The following is an 11,613-nucleotide window of genomic DNA, read 5'->3' on the forward strand; positions in this document are numbered from 1 at the left end:
CTAGGTCAACGGAAGACTTTTTCTGGCCACAGTGCTGTCTATACTGGGTTATACTCAGCTTAACTATGGCCTTGGCTACACTGGCGCTGTACAGCGCTGCAACTTGCTGCGCTCAGGGGTGTGAAAACGCTCCCCCCCGAGCGCAGCGAGTACAGCGCTGTAAAGCGCCAGTGTAATCAGAGCCTGCAGCGCTGCACGCTCGCTTGCAGTGCTGCAAGCTATTCCCCTTGGAGAGGTGGAGTACATACAGCGCTGCGAGAGAGCTCTCGCAGTGCTGGCGGCGCGACTACACTCACGCTTCACAGCGCTGCCGCGGCAACGCTGGGAAGTCCCGAGTGTAGCCAAGGCCTTTGTCTTTCAGAGGTGTGGATTTTTCCCACCCTGGAGAGATGTTGCTATGCCGATGTAAGTTTCCAGTGTAGACCTGCCCTAGGGCTTTTCTTTTTTAAAAGCTGATAAATGTTAGCAATTGAGAAAACGAAGGATGAATAGAGTGGACATATGCTGTGCAAACGTCCCTTAAGCATTTACACCAAAAGCACCTCAGTCCTGACGTGCAGCATGTCCTGCTGTTCTCCTCCTGGGTTCCCTTACAGCCCCGCTACTGCCCATTAATCCCGACCTGCAGCTTACTGCTACTCCAAAACTGGACCTCCCCTGAAGAGACTGCCAGTTGTGCCAGTCTGTGTTGGCTTTGCAATATGGACAGAGGGGCACAAGGGAGTAAATTGAAACTACTGAACTCGTTAGGCCTCAGGTGAAATAAGACAAACTCAGGTGCTTAGAGGTGAAAATCTAAATGTCCCCCCTTTTAACCACTGCCTCATTGTTTGTGGTTTTGTTCTCTTTGTTTGCAGGGTATCAGACAAGCTGAAGCAAGCCCCACAATCTCTGATGGAGGTCAACAGCACAGACCCTGGCCTAGTGCTGTCAGAAAATGAGTCCCTCTTGTCCCTCAGCGAGCTGGACTCTGCCTTCTCTCAGCTCAAGAGCCGGCTTCAGAATGTCACCCTGCAGCTGGGAGGGACCAGGGAGACTGCTGTGGCACAGGGACCCCGGAGACATGTGCTCCTGATGGCCACCACCCGCACAGGTTCCTCCTTTGTGGGAGAGTTCTTCAACCAACAGGGCAACATTTTCTATCTCTTTGAGCCATTGTGGCACATCGAGAGGACAGTGTCATTCGAGCCAGGCGGAGCAAACGCGGTGGGATCGGCCCTCGTCTACCGAGATGTCTTGAAGCAGCTGTTGCTCTGTGACCTCTACATCCTGGAGAACTTCATCACCCCTCTCCCTGAGGACCATCTGACCCCATATATGTTCCGGCGGGGCTCAAGCCGCTCCCTGTGCGAGGACCCTGTTTGCACCCCTTTCGTCAAGAAGGTCTTCGAGAAGTACCACTGCAAGAACCGCCGCTGTGGCCCCCTCAACATTACCCTCGCTGCAGAAGCCTGCCTGCACAAGAATCACATGGCACTCAAGACAGTGCGAATTCGGCAGCTGGAGTTCTTACGACCCCTGGTCGAAGACCCTCGCCTAGACATGAGGATCATCCAGCTGGTGCGGGACCCCCGGGCGGTGCTGGCCTCTCGCATTGTGGCCTTCTCGGGCAAGTATGAAACCTGGAAGAAATGGGCTTCAGAAGGAGCAGCTCCCCTCAACGAGGATGAGGTGCAGAGGCTGCGGGGGAACTGCGAGAGCATCCGCCTCTCGGCTGAACTTGGCCTGAGGCAGCCAGCGTGGCTGCGGGGCCGCTACATGCTGATCCGCTATGAGGATATTGCCAGGTCACCTCTCCAAAATGCCAAGGAGATGTACAGGTTTGCTGGCATCAGCCTCACCCCACAGGTGGAGGAATGGATCCAGAAGAACACCCAGGCGCCTCAGGACAGCAATGGCATCTACTCCACCCAGAAGAACTCCTCAGAGCAGTTCGAGAAGTGGCGCTTCAGCATCCCCTTCAAGTTGGCCCAAGTGGTGCAGAGTGTCTGCGGCCCAGCCATGAGTCTGTTTGGCTACAAACTGGCCAGCGACCAAGAGACCCTCACAAACAGATCCATCAGTTTGCTGGAGGAAAGGAGGGCCTTCTGGATCACGTAAGATCTCACATCGCTGGGTTTCCGAACGGAAACATATGGTTAGACTGAAAAAAGAAAAACCTGAGCACAAGAACAGCTGGGGAAGCTGGAAAGGGGCCACTGTCCCCTGCTGACACGTATACACCCTCGTTTATAAGACTTGCGTTTGCCATGCACTCCTCATCCTAGCGAGGTGCTTCCTGATTCTCCAGTGGACAGCAGGGGGAATGCAGTAACATCCAGGAGCTCTATCTAGATGGATTATAACGTGGCCACCCTTTGAAACTAAATGGAGCTCAGAAGCTGGCAGTGGGGAGAACCAAAGCAGTAGGTACTAGCTTCCATACCTCACCTCTTAGCTTTCTTCTCTGCACAAGCGCCACCCTTCTTTCAAAGGGCATTTCTGCACTAAACCTCCAAAGAGAGAATTGTATGTTTTAAAAATCTTCGTACACTTTAAAATCCCTCATCTCGCCGAGCGAGGAGGTGAGTGGAGCCGAGGGTTGCACTGATATCGCCTTGGGCAAACGTAAAGACCTCGCTAAGCTGTATTTGGTTGGGTTGATGGAACTGTCAGAAAGGGACTTGGTTGGGGTTTGTTGCCAAGAAACCTCTTAGTAAATCCCCAGTGACAGGATCTGGGAGACTCTCTCCTCCCATCCTGACTGCTGCTGCCTTACGCTGACAAACACTCATGTCTCGGACACTTTGTGCATGTCTGTGGACCTTTAAATATACCAACAGCCTGTTAAACCTTGAGAGATGTGACTGAGTCCTACAAGGGTGAGCACATTCCCTCAGACCATGCTCTCGGAAGAGCAAAATGCCAGGACATCGAGAAAACTTGTAGCAGAGCCAGCAAACAGCCACACCATGATCACTGGCACTGGTGCAGCATTTTCCACCTCAGCTGCTTGTTATCAAGTGGACCAAAGCCAGCAGCTGAGAGATGGCAGGGAGACAATGAAAACACTATTTAAAAGAGAGAGAGAGACTTAGAGAGAGAAAGCGAAAGCAATGCTCTCTATCCCTGGGGATTCAACTGGTCTCCTTCTAAGGTGCCATCAGCTGTTTTGTCTTCCACCACCACGGAGGCTGGATTCCTCAGTGATCGTTTGCTGGTGTCTAGAAATCGATACTGAAAGCTTTCTTGGCTGGTGGTGGCAGGGTGTTTCTGTAATGGTATTTATATTTTGTCCTTGCTATTGTTTGTATATCTTTGGAAGTGCTAGTTGGAGGCTGACAGCAATTCTCCTGCCCAAAGTAAAGGGGAGTAGTTTGTACCAATTAGCTTTTTGTGGCAGGAGAGGGGGGAGGAGAGAGACTGGGATGCAGGCAAGTGGGAACTCATCCAAAATTAGGCAATAGGAATAGTTTCCATAACAGAAAGAGATGGTCTCAGATTGCAACAGACGAATTCCTAGCCTGTGCCGCCCCTTGTCCAATCCACAGTTAGGTTAGGTTTTTGCTTCCTGGAGTTTGTTCTCTTCCCAGGGCAACCCAGAGACTACTCCAGAAGAGGTCTTCAGACTCCTTTTCAGCCCCATCATTATTCTGAGATACCCATTGAGTCCCCTCACCCTTAAATACATCCTCAGGGAAGAAACATGGAACAAGATCTGAGCTGGGAGTGGGGATTTTTTTAGTAATTTTTGAAGGGGCAGCATCAGTTTTTTGTTTTAAATCAGATTTAAAGGGATACTGTCAACACAGCAAACTTCTCTCTGAAACTTATCTTTACTTCCTGTTGTCACAGATTATTCAAATTTAGAGAGATTGCAAGAGACATTTCTCTGTTTTTCAGTGTGTTTACTTTGTGCATTTATCAGTACTTTAGGCAGTCAGTTTCATCCGTGGTTGGATTCACTTCCTAATCTCATGCACTAGCCTGAGAGAATATCAGAATTCTCATGCACAAGGGTGGGGGCGGGCACAGCTAGGCAGGGGAGCAGTCCTCCTAATCTCCCATGGATCCATGGACATGGCCTGGGAGCACTGGTAAACTGGAGCTGGACAGCAGGTAGACGGAATAAGCTGTTGCTGACATGGGTGATCAGCATAGGGGAGACGCTAATGCAGGAGGGGGATCCAGGCACGTCTTGTTTATGGCCATTGTTGTGCCGGAGCACACCCCCGTTTGAGCAACTGATATGAAATCGACAAGGGAAAGAGAAACATACAAAAATAAATGCAGGATAATAGCTGAAATTCTCAGCCCTCAGTGTACTTTAACATAGTGTATGCCCCCAACGTACACCCATGTAAAAAAAGAAAAAATTGACAGTGTCCCTGTCACAGGGAGAGCTAGGTGGCACCTCCTCCTGGTCGCTCTGGGGAACAGCTCTGTCCAACTCCGGTGCCCCCTTCTGCTGCTCACTGCATGCTCTGCTGTCTCTGACTCTCTGTGACTCAAGGGGCTCTGTTTTTGTGGTTTGGCCCTCCAGCCAGATCACTATAGTCCTCCCCTTCCAGGGTAACAAAATAAATCTCCAAACCAGCTGTCCTGAGCTCCTCTCCAGTGCTTCTGTGCCACTTCCCAGTGGTTGGTAGGAGAACCCAGGCCTGCCCTCTATACTGGGTTCCAGCCCAGAAACCTTGTAACAAGCAGCCAAGGTCTGCATGGTCCTACCCCTTGCTGCTGTTTTCCCTGGGCTTCTTCCCACCTAGCTCTCTCAGGCTTCCTTTCCCCACAACTACTCTGGGGTTGACCCTTGTTCTAGGGTTAGAATCCTGGTGCTTATTCTCCCTCTGGGGTTTTCACCTCCCCTCCTCTGTGCTCCCAGAGAGCAACCTCGGAGTCTCCCTGCAGTCCCCTTCTGCAGCAAACTTCCTGGCTTTATAATCCAGTCTGCTGCAGCCCAACTGAGTCTCTTGTTCAGTTAAGCCTGGCTTTCCCTCCTGGTACAGCCAGGTACCTAGGGTAACCAGACAGCAAATGTGAAAAATCGGGACAGGGGGTGGGGGGTAATAGGAGCCTATATAAGAAAAAGAACCAAAAATCGGGACTGTCTCTATAAAATCGGGACATCTGGTCACCCTACAGGTACCCTAATTGGTCCCTGAGGCCCACATTAACCCTTTCAGGGCCTGTGTGGAGTACATACCCATCACAGTTCTCTTTTTTTTAAAAAGCAACAATCCACATCTCCCTCCCAGGGTTACTAACAACACCTTATATTGTTAAACTGAAATAGTTTTTTAAAGATATGAATTTATTTTATGCTAGTTATGCAGTTTGTCCAAACTGAGATGCAGAAAGTAATCAGTGAAAACAGACCTGGCAGCTGGGGTGCTGGAACAATTTTTATAGTGGGGCTGTTGAAAGCCATTGAACCAAACTGTAAATGATGGAAACCTCTTCAAGCCAGGGGGTGCAGCAGCACCCCCAGTTCCAGCACTTATGCCTGGCAGTTTCATTTTTCAGCTCCCTTGTACTAGCACAATTCTTTCTGCAGTGTTTCGGTTGCAGATATTGCAAAGAGAATGTTGCTACAAAAAGGTTGAAACTGTTTCCAATTGAGCTTAAAAATAATCATGAAAACATTGATTAATAGCAGGTTTTGTAAAAAAATAAAAATAAAAAAAAAATATATATATTTTTCTATCCCTACATTTGGGGCCTAAGCTATCTTTACAGTTTTTCAAGGAATTACTTATGGCTAAATGAAGCTTAGAGAACTGAAAAGAAATTAACAAATATATGCTTCAAAGGGTGCTTTTCTATGTATGCCCTTGCAACTCACGTGTGGAGTTGTTTGTGAAACCCAAACTCTGCACCCACTGAAGAGCACATTTTAAATTACTACCTATAGGTATATAAACCATAAAGGGCAACTATACAACAGCTTCCTCCTTCAAGCTCACAGACCCTCCGGTGCAAACAATCATTTTTGACCTCTCTTTCTTTAATATTCACATTATGTCTTCTATCTGACTCATCCTATATTATAATTTGTTTACCTTTGGAAAGGTAGCAGACTTAGGCCTCAATTCAGGAAAGCACTTTAAGCACACCTTAATGTTAAGCATGTGCATAAAAACTGTCCTGAACAGAGGTGCTTTCCAGAATAAGGGCCTTAATGCATACTGGAGCATTTCTTCAATATACTCAAGACAACAAGAGCTATAGGTACAGCACGAGGGGCCCTATTTGCAATTGCCTTCTACCTTGTGTCATCATTTGCATCAGTGTAAAGTGGCTGTAAAAGGTCCCCAAACCAAAATGGTAATGGTTTACACAATATGACCACCCAGTGGACCTGAGCCAAGGCCCATTTAAATCAATGGAAAGACTCCCACTGACTTTGACAAGTTTTGGATCAGCACCAAGGTGCAGGGTAACCATGAATCAGATCCATACTGCGCCTTGATCAAACTTACTTTGCCAGCTCAAGCAGGGAGCCCCCAGTGGAAACAGTCCTGTTGCAGTTGGTAGGGGAGAGTGTGTTTACCTGGAGCTCCAACCAGCACTTTGGTTCTGAGAAGTGAGGCGTTATTATTGCTATTGTTTGTTTTGTTTGTGCTTTTCAAAAGTTTATTTTATTTTTTTTGTCTACAAGGGCTGCAGTCTGGCAGGAAAGAAGCTGCCACTTCCTGCAATATGTAGAACTGTTCAGAGAATGGAGGGTTTAATATTGTAAACTGCAAGGGGAATTTATTTATTTATTATGTGAAAAAGAGGGGAAATATTTTATTAGCAGGGAGTCTGAGCTACACCCAAAAACAGGCAGACAACAAATATCCCAAGAAATGGAAAAAAGGTAAACAATTAAACTCAGAGCAGCACAGTTATGATTTCAAACAAAATGCTGTTGTTTTGAGAAGTCTGTTTTTCTTAACACCCAGAAACAAACAAAAATCACACTTCTGTCTCAAAACTGCTAACTGCTGTTGTTACAAGTAACCTACCTACACACTCTATAACTGAACCAGATTAGGTTCACTGTTCTCTGTTATTGGCGGAGTCGGGGGGCTTCGCACAGCAACAGGAAGAAAGAAAATGTCTTTTTATTTTTTTAAGGAAAGCGTGGTTGAAAAAAATCTCAAAAATTGGCAAACTCACGCTGAGTAGGACATGAAACTATTTGTAGCACTTTTAAAATGACAGCCTTTCAAATGGCCCATTTCACAAGCTGAGAGCTTGTTGACACTGCGTTATGTCGGTATAAGTTATCTTGCTCAGCGGTGTGAATAAGCCATCCCCCACACAACGTAACTTATACTGACCTAAGCGCCGGTGTGGACAGCACTATGTTGACATAGCTACCATCCCTTGTAGAGGGAGTTTTATTGTGCTGACGAGAGAGCATCTTCACCAGACATGCTACAGTGGCGCAGCTGTGTCGGTGCAGCTGTAGCGTTCTAGTGTAGACTAGCCCTGAGACACACAATAAATCCCAGACAGGACAAAGGCTTTGGATATAATTTTATGGCCTGGGAAAACACAGAAATGCACAGGAAGTGAAAGGGTACATGCCGCCGTGGCATAAAAGAATGGCTGTTGCCTCTGGGGAGCCCATCTGGAATCAGACCTGTGCATAATGAGAAGTAAATATAGGGGTTTCAGTCCCCCCCGGGGGGAGCTGATACCAGGTGCCCTCATCCCAAGAGATGGGGAGAAAGGGTGCAATAGTCAGAGCTGAGGTTATTTGGTAGATGAATGTGGGATATGTGACTAGATATGGAAAGCCAAATCCTGCCACGATTTACACCTATTGCAATCACACAGGACTTCAGTGGGTCTTAAATCAGGCTAGGATTTGGCCTAGACACTGGAATTCTGTCTCATTGCAGGAGCAGTCCCTCAGGGCAGGGCTGAATTCATTAGCAGCTCATGGGAATCACGCTGGATGGCTACCTTCTCTGTACATAGCCCTGGGATAGACAGAGGGAGTCAGTTCTCTGCTCAGCCAGTCACTTGACCTTCCCAAGCACAAGAGAGTCATTCACCAGTTATTTGTTTATTTAAAGGTTTTTTCTCTCTCCATGAACATATCTTCAGGCTGGAGGAGAGAGACAGTCTCTGACCTTGGCACATAAAAGGACTATTCCTCTGTGTTCCAGTTATTAGACCTGGAAAGGGAAATTTCTAACACCACATTCTTTCTCTGGTGTATTCGATAGAGCTACACATTCTCTCCCCCTTCTCTGTCCTATAGGACAGGGACCAGGCTCAGGTGCTAGAAGAAAGCACTGCATGCAGTCAGCCTGTCGTGCTCTCCTGAACCTCAACTCCCTTGCGGTACTGCAGCATAGCAACCTCCAGCTATCAGGCTAGTTCGTGGAGGGAGGGTCCTTCACTCACCAACGTTTCGGGTGTGGAGAAGCGTGAAGAAAGAGCAGGAGCTGGCAGCAGGGTCTGAATGGAGCCTTTGACTTGCGGCTATGCTGCGTGTCACCCCAGGCTCACAACTGCCATCTGTGCTCCTAAGGCTGTAAAATGGAGAGCTGCTTTATTACTTCAGCTGTTTTCTTCCTTCCCTTCTTCCTCCTCTCATCCGTCTTTGCTTGTCAACTCAAAGGGAAGAATCTCAGGCGCCTGGCCCTCTTCAATGGCTGACATCACACCGCCCAGGAGAGCTGTTCCATGTGTTTAAAATCAGAACGCCCGCCTCCAGGAAAGTCGACGTAACTTTAGCTGCAGGGGCTTTCCGCATTGTCGGGGAAAATTCAAGGAGGCAGGAGGCAAGGGAGGGTAGGCCACAGCATCAGGCAAGCTTCAAAGGGAAATGCACTGGGATGGGGTTCCTTGGGCAGCTGGAAGTGTGCACCTAAGGGAGTCCAGCATCCCTCGATTATTTATCTGGATGCAGAGAACTCTGTGCTGCCACCTAGGAGTTTTTACAAAACTAAATTAACAGCTAAACCAATGTCCAGATATTTTCTTACTGGCCCTGTGTTAAGGGTTTAGCTTGAAGGCTTGCCTGGCTCCATAGCAGTGATATTACACAGGGTTTTTTACACTCCGGGAGCCACTGTGGTCTGCAGGCCCTGGAAGCGCTGACAGACACATCCTCTGAGGAGAGTACTCAGTACTCTAGTTTGAATCTTCCATGCACAGAAATGAATGTGAACCTTGTAACCAGTTAGAAGATGGTTGACTTGACTTATTTAATTAAAAACACAATGGAGCAGAATCCAAAAAGGCATCTCTTGTCTCTCTGGCATTTATTCACTTGTTATTTTTGGCAGCGGGAGAAGTGTAGACATTAACAGCAGCAGATGCAGCAGCTGGTAAGAGTCTCTGTGTAACATGCTCCCCTGGGGCAGTGACTTGCTCTCCTTATCCGTGTAGCAGCAGCAACGGCATTCAGAGTCAACACATTAGAAGACGCTCGGGAAAATAAGATCTGGGGATGAAAAAGGAAACTGCTCTGCTGACAAGAATTTAAACAAGAGCTAGTCGCCCCTCCCCTACCCCAGTGGTACTGAGCACTCAACTCCCATTCACTCTAATGGAAGTTGCAGGTGCTCATTTCCAATCAGGAGGGCTGTGTGGCAGCTGTTTAGCAAACCTTGGTATCAGAGCTTTGTGCACAAGGGCTGGTGCTATCTCCAATACTGCAGAGATGGAGAGAAAAGTTGGTTTCAAATCCATCAGAAGTATACAGAGGAATGTTACCACCCATCAAAGGGAAAAGAAAAGGCTAAAATGAATGTGGGAAATATCATCTTCAGGAACCTAAGACGACTTAACAAACCAGAGAGAATCATTGGGCTTCACCCTGTTTCTTTTCCTCGCCCATAATCAGGCATCCATGGTGGGACTCACTGCAGCTCAGAGGCAGTGGGAGGAAGGCAGCCCAGGTTATTCTGGGTAAATGATGGGATGGAGACAGCCACTGGCTCAGTCTCACTTTGCTCAGGGTTTTGCATACCTATGGCCAGCCCTGGAGCTGGTGTAGGAAGATGCTGCAGTGAAGTGTTGGACCTACCCATCCCCAGCAAGCATCTAGCTGGAGGAACACCATTCACTCTGGATTTTTAATGAGGCTGTTTCTATCTCTCAGCTCCAAAACGTTCTGCCCAAGTATCCAGTCATTTGTGAAATATCTATGTTCTGGGATGTTGCTGCCTCGATTTCAGGTACAAGTGTTTTACTGCCAAAATTGTGCAGGCTAGAATCTGAGGGCACTGCCCCCTTTGTCCTGCCAGGCTCCAGGGTGTAAAGAAAAGAGGCTTCTTTGGGTCATAGGGCCTTACTTTAGGCATCTTTCAGCTGCAAATCTTGTCACGCTGCCTGGAGTGGCTCACGAGCAGGAGTGCCGACCTCAGGGCTAACGGTTAAAACCAGGGCAGACACCCCAAGCTAGCGGTATGTTCTGTAATTAAATTTCACCAGCCCAGGAACAAATGTGAACTCCTGGATTGCTGTAACAGTCTTATCTCGGAGCATACCTTTATGCCCTCCAGTCTATCTTGCCACCCAGGCAAGATGGACTAAATGATAAATGGTCACTTACACCAAGAATCACAAAATATTCAGGTTTCTCCCAGTTCCAAGAGACCAGTCGCTTACCCCAGATCAACTTGTATCTTAGTTCTTACACCAAAGACAATGCCTGTAGCCAACCCTCTAATAAGTTAATTATAGGTTTATTAACTAGGGAAAAGAAATGAGACCGTTATTTACAGGTTAAAGCATGCAAGCATATACGCACAAATGCGTTACCATCTATGGCTCCTAAAGATGACAGAGATGTAGTAATCTGTCAATTCAAAATGTCTTTCAGGGTGGACCCAGGGGTAACCCCTGGGGATCTCTGCCTTAATTTAGCATCTCTGGCCCTGTGAAAGTTCAAACAGCAAAGAGACGAAAACATTTCTTGTAACTCCGTTTTATTTTACATTTAGCCTTCCAGTCTATGGGCTGGTGCACACTACACAGTTAGGTCAACCTAAGGGGGGGAGCCGTGAAATTGACAAGAAATCTGGTTAGCTAGAGCCCAGTTGTCCCCGGCTCCCCTGGAGAGCCAGGGCGAGAATGGCCCTTGCTTCTGGCTGGGAGCTGGGGTGAGAAGCCTGGGCTATCCCTTCCCCTCCACTCCCAACTGGGAGCAGGGGTGAGAAGCCTGGGTGGTATTATCCCCACCCCCGACTCCCACCTGGGAACATTAGCTGTCTTGTCAATTTCACAGCTGCCTGGCTCCCAGCGGGGAGTGGGTGGGCAGGGGGTGAGAAGCTAGACCCCGCTCCCTAGGGCAAGAAAACCCAGGCGGCTTCCCCCCACTCCCGGCGGGGAACAGGGAGGTGAGAAGCCCTGGGCAGTTTCCTCCCCACTCCCAGTGGAGAACGGGAAGGCGAGAAGCCCTGTGCAGCTTCCCCAGCTCCCAGCGGGGAATGGGGAGTGGGGGTGGGGAGGGCAGCCCACTGGGTGCCTATGTGACAGCTGGTAGGGAACTGCCAGCAGAGCTGAGAGATCAGACTTTCAATTCCCCACACTGCCCCTCTGAGATCGGTGGAAGCACTCCTGGTGAGGGCACGCACTACTGCTCCAAGGAGGGTAATATGGACATGCATCACTGCAGTAATTACT

At 48.4% G+C, this 11,613-nt stretch overlaps 1 protein-coding gene across 1 annotated transcript in view; it reads left to right on the plus strand.

Annotated features, from left to right (window-relative positions):
- The window catches only part of CHST3 (carbohydrate sulfotransferase 3), a 47,816-nt gene extending 38,530 nt beyond the window's left edge, over positions 1-9,286 (plus strand). Inside the window, exon 3 of the mRNA XM_024198149.2 lies at positions 858-9,286. Within this exon, the coding sequence (XP_024053917.1) occupies positions 858-2,100 (1,243 nt within the window). The 3' untranslated portion in view covers positions 2,101-9,286. The remainder of the gene's footprint in view (positions 1-857) is intronic.
- The last annotated feature ends 2,327 nt before the right edge of the window (positions 9,287-11,613 follow it).

Source organism: Terrapene carolina, unplaced genomic scaffold (genome assembly GCF_002925995.2).
Source record: "Terrapene carolina triunguis isolate 2854851 unplaced genomic scaffold, T_m_triunguis-2.0 Scaffold95, whole genome shotgun sequence".
Classification (NCBI taxonomy): Eukaryota; Metazoa; Chordata; order Testudines; family Emydidae; genus Terrapene; species Terrapene triunguis.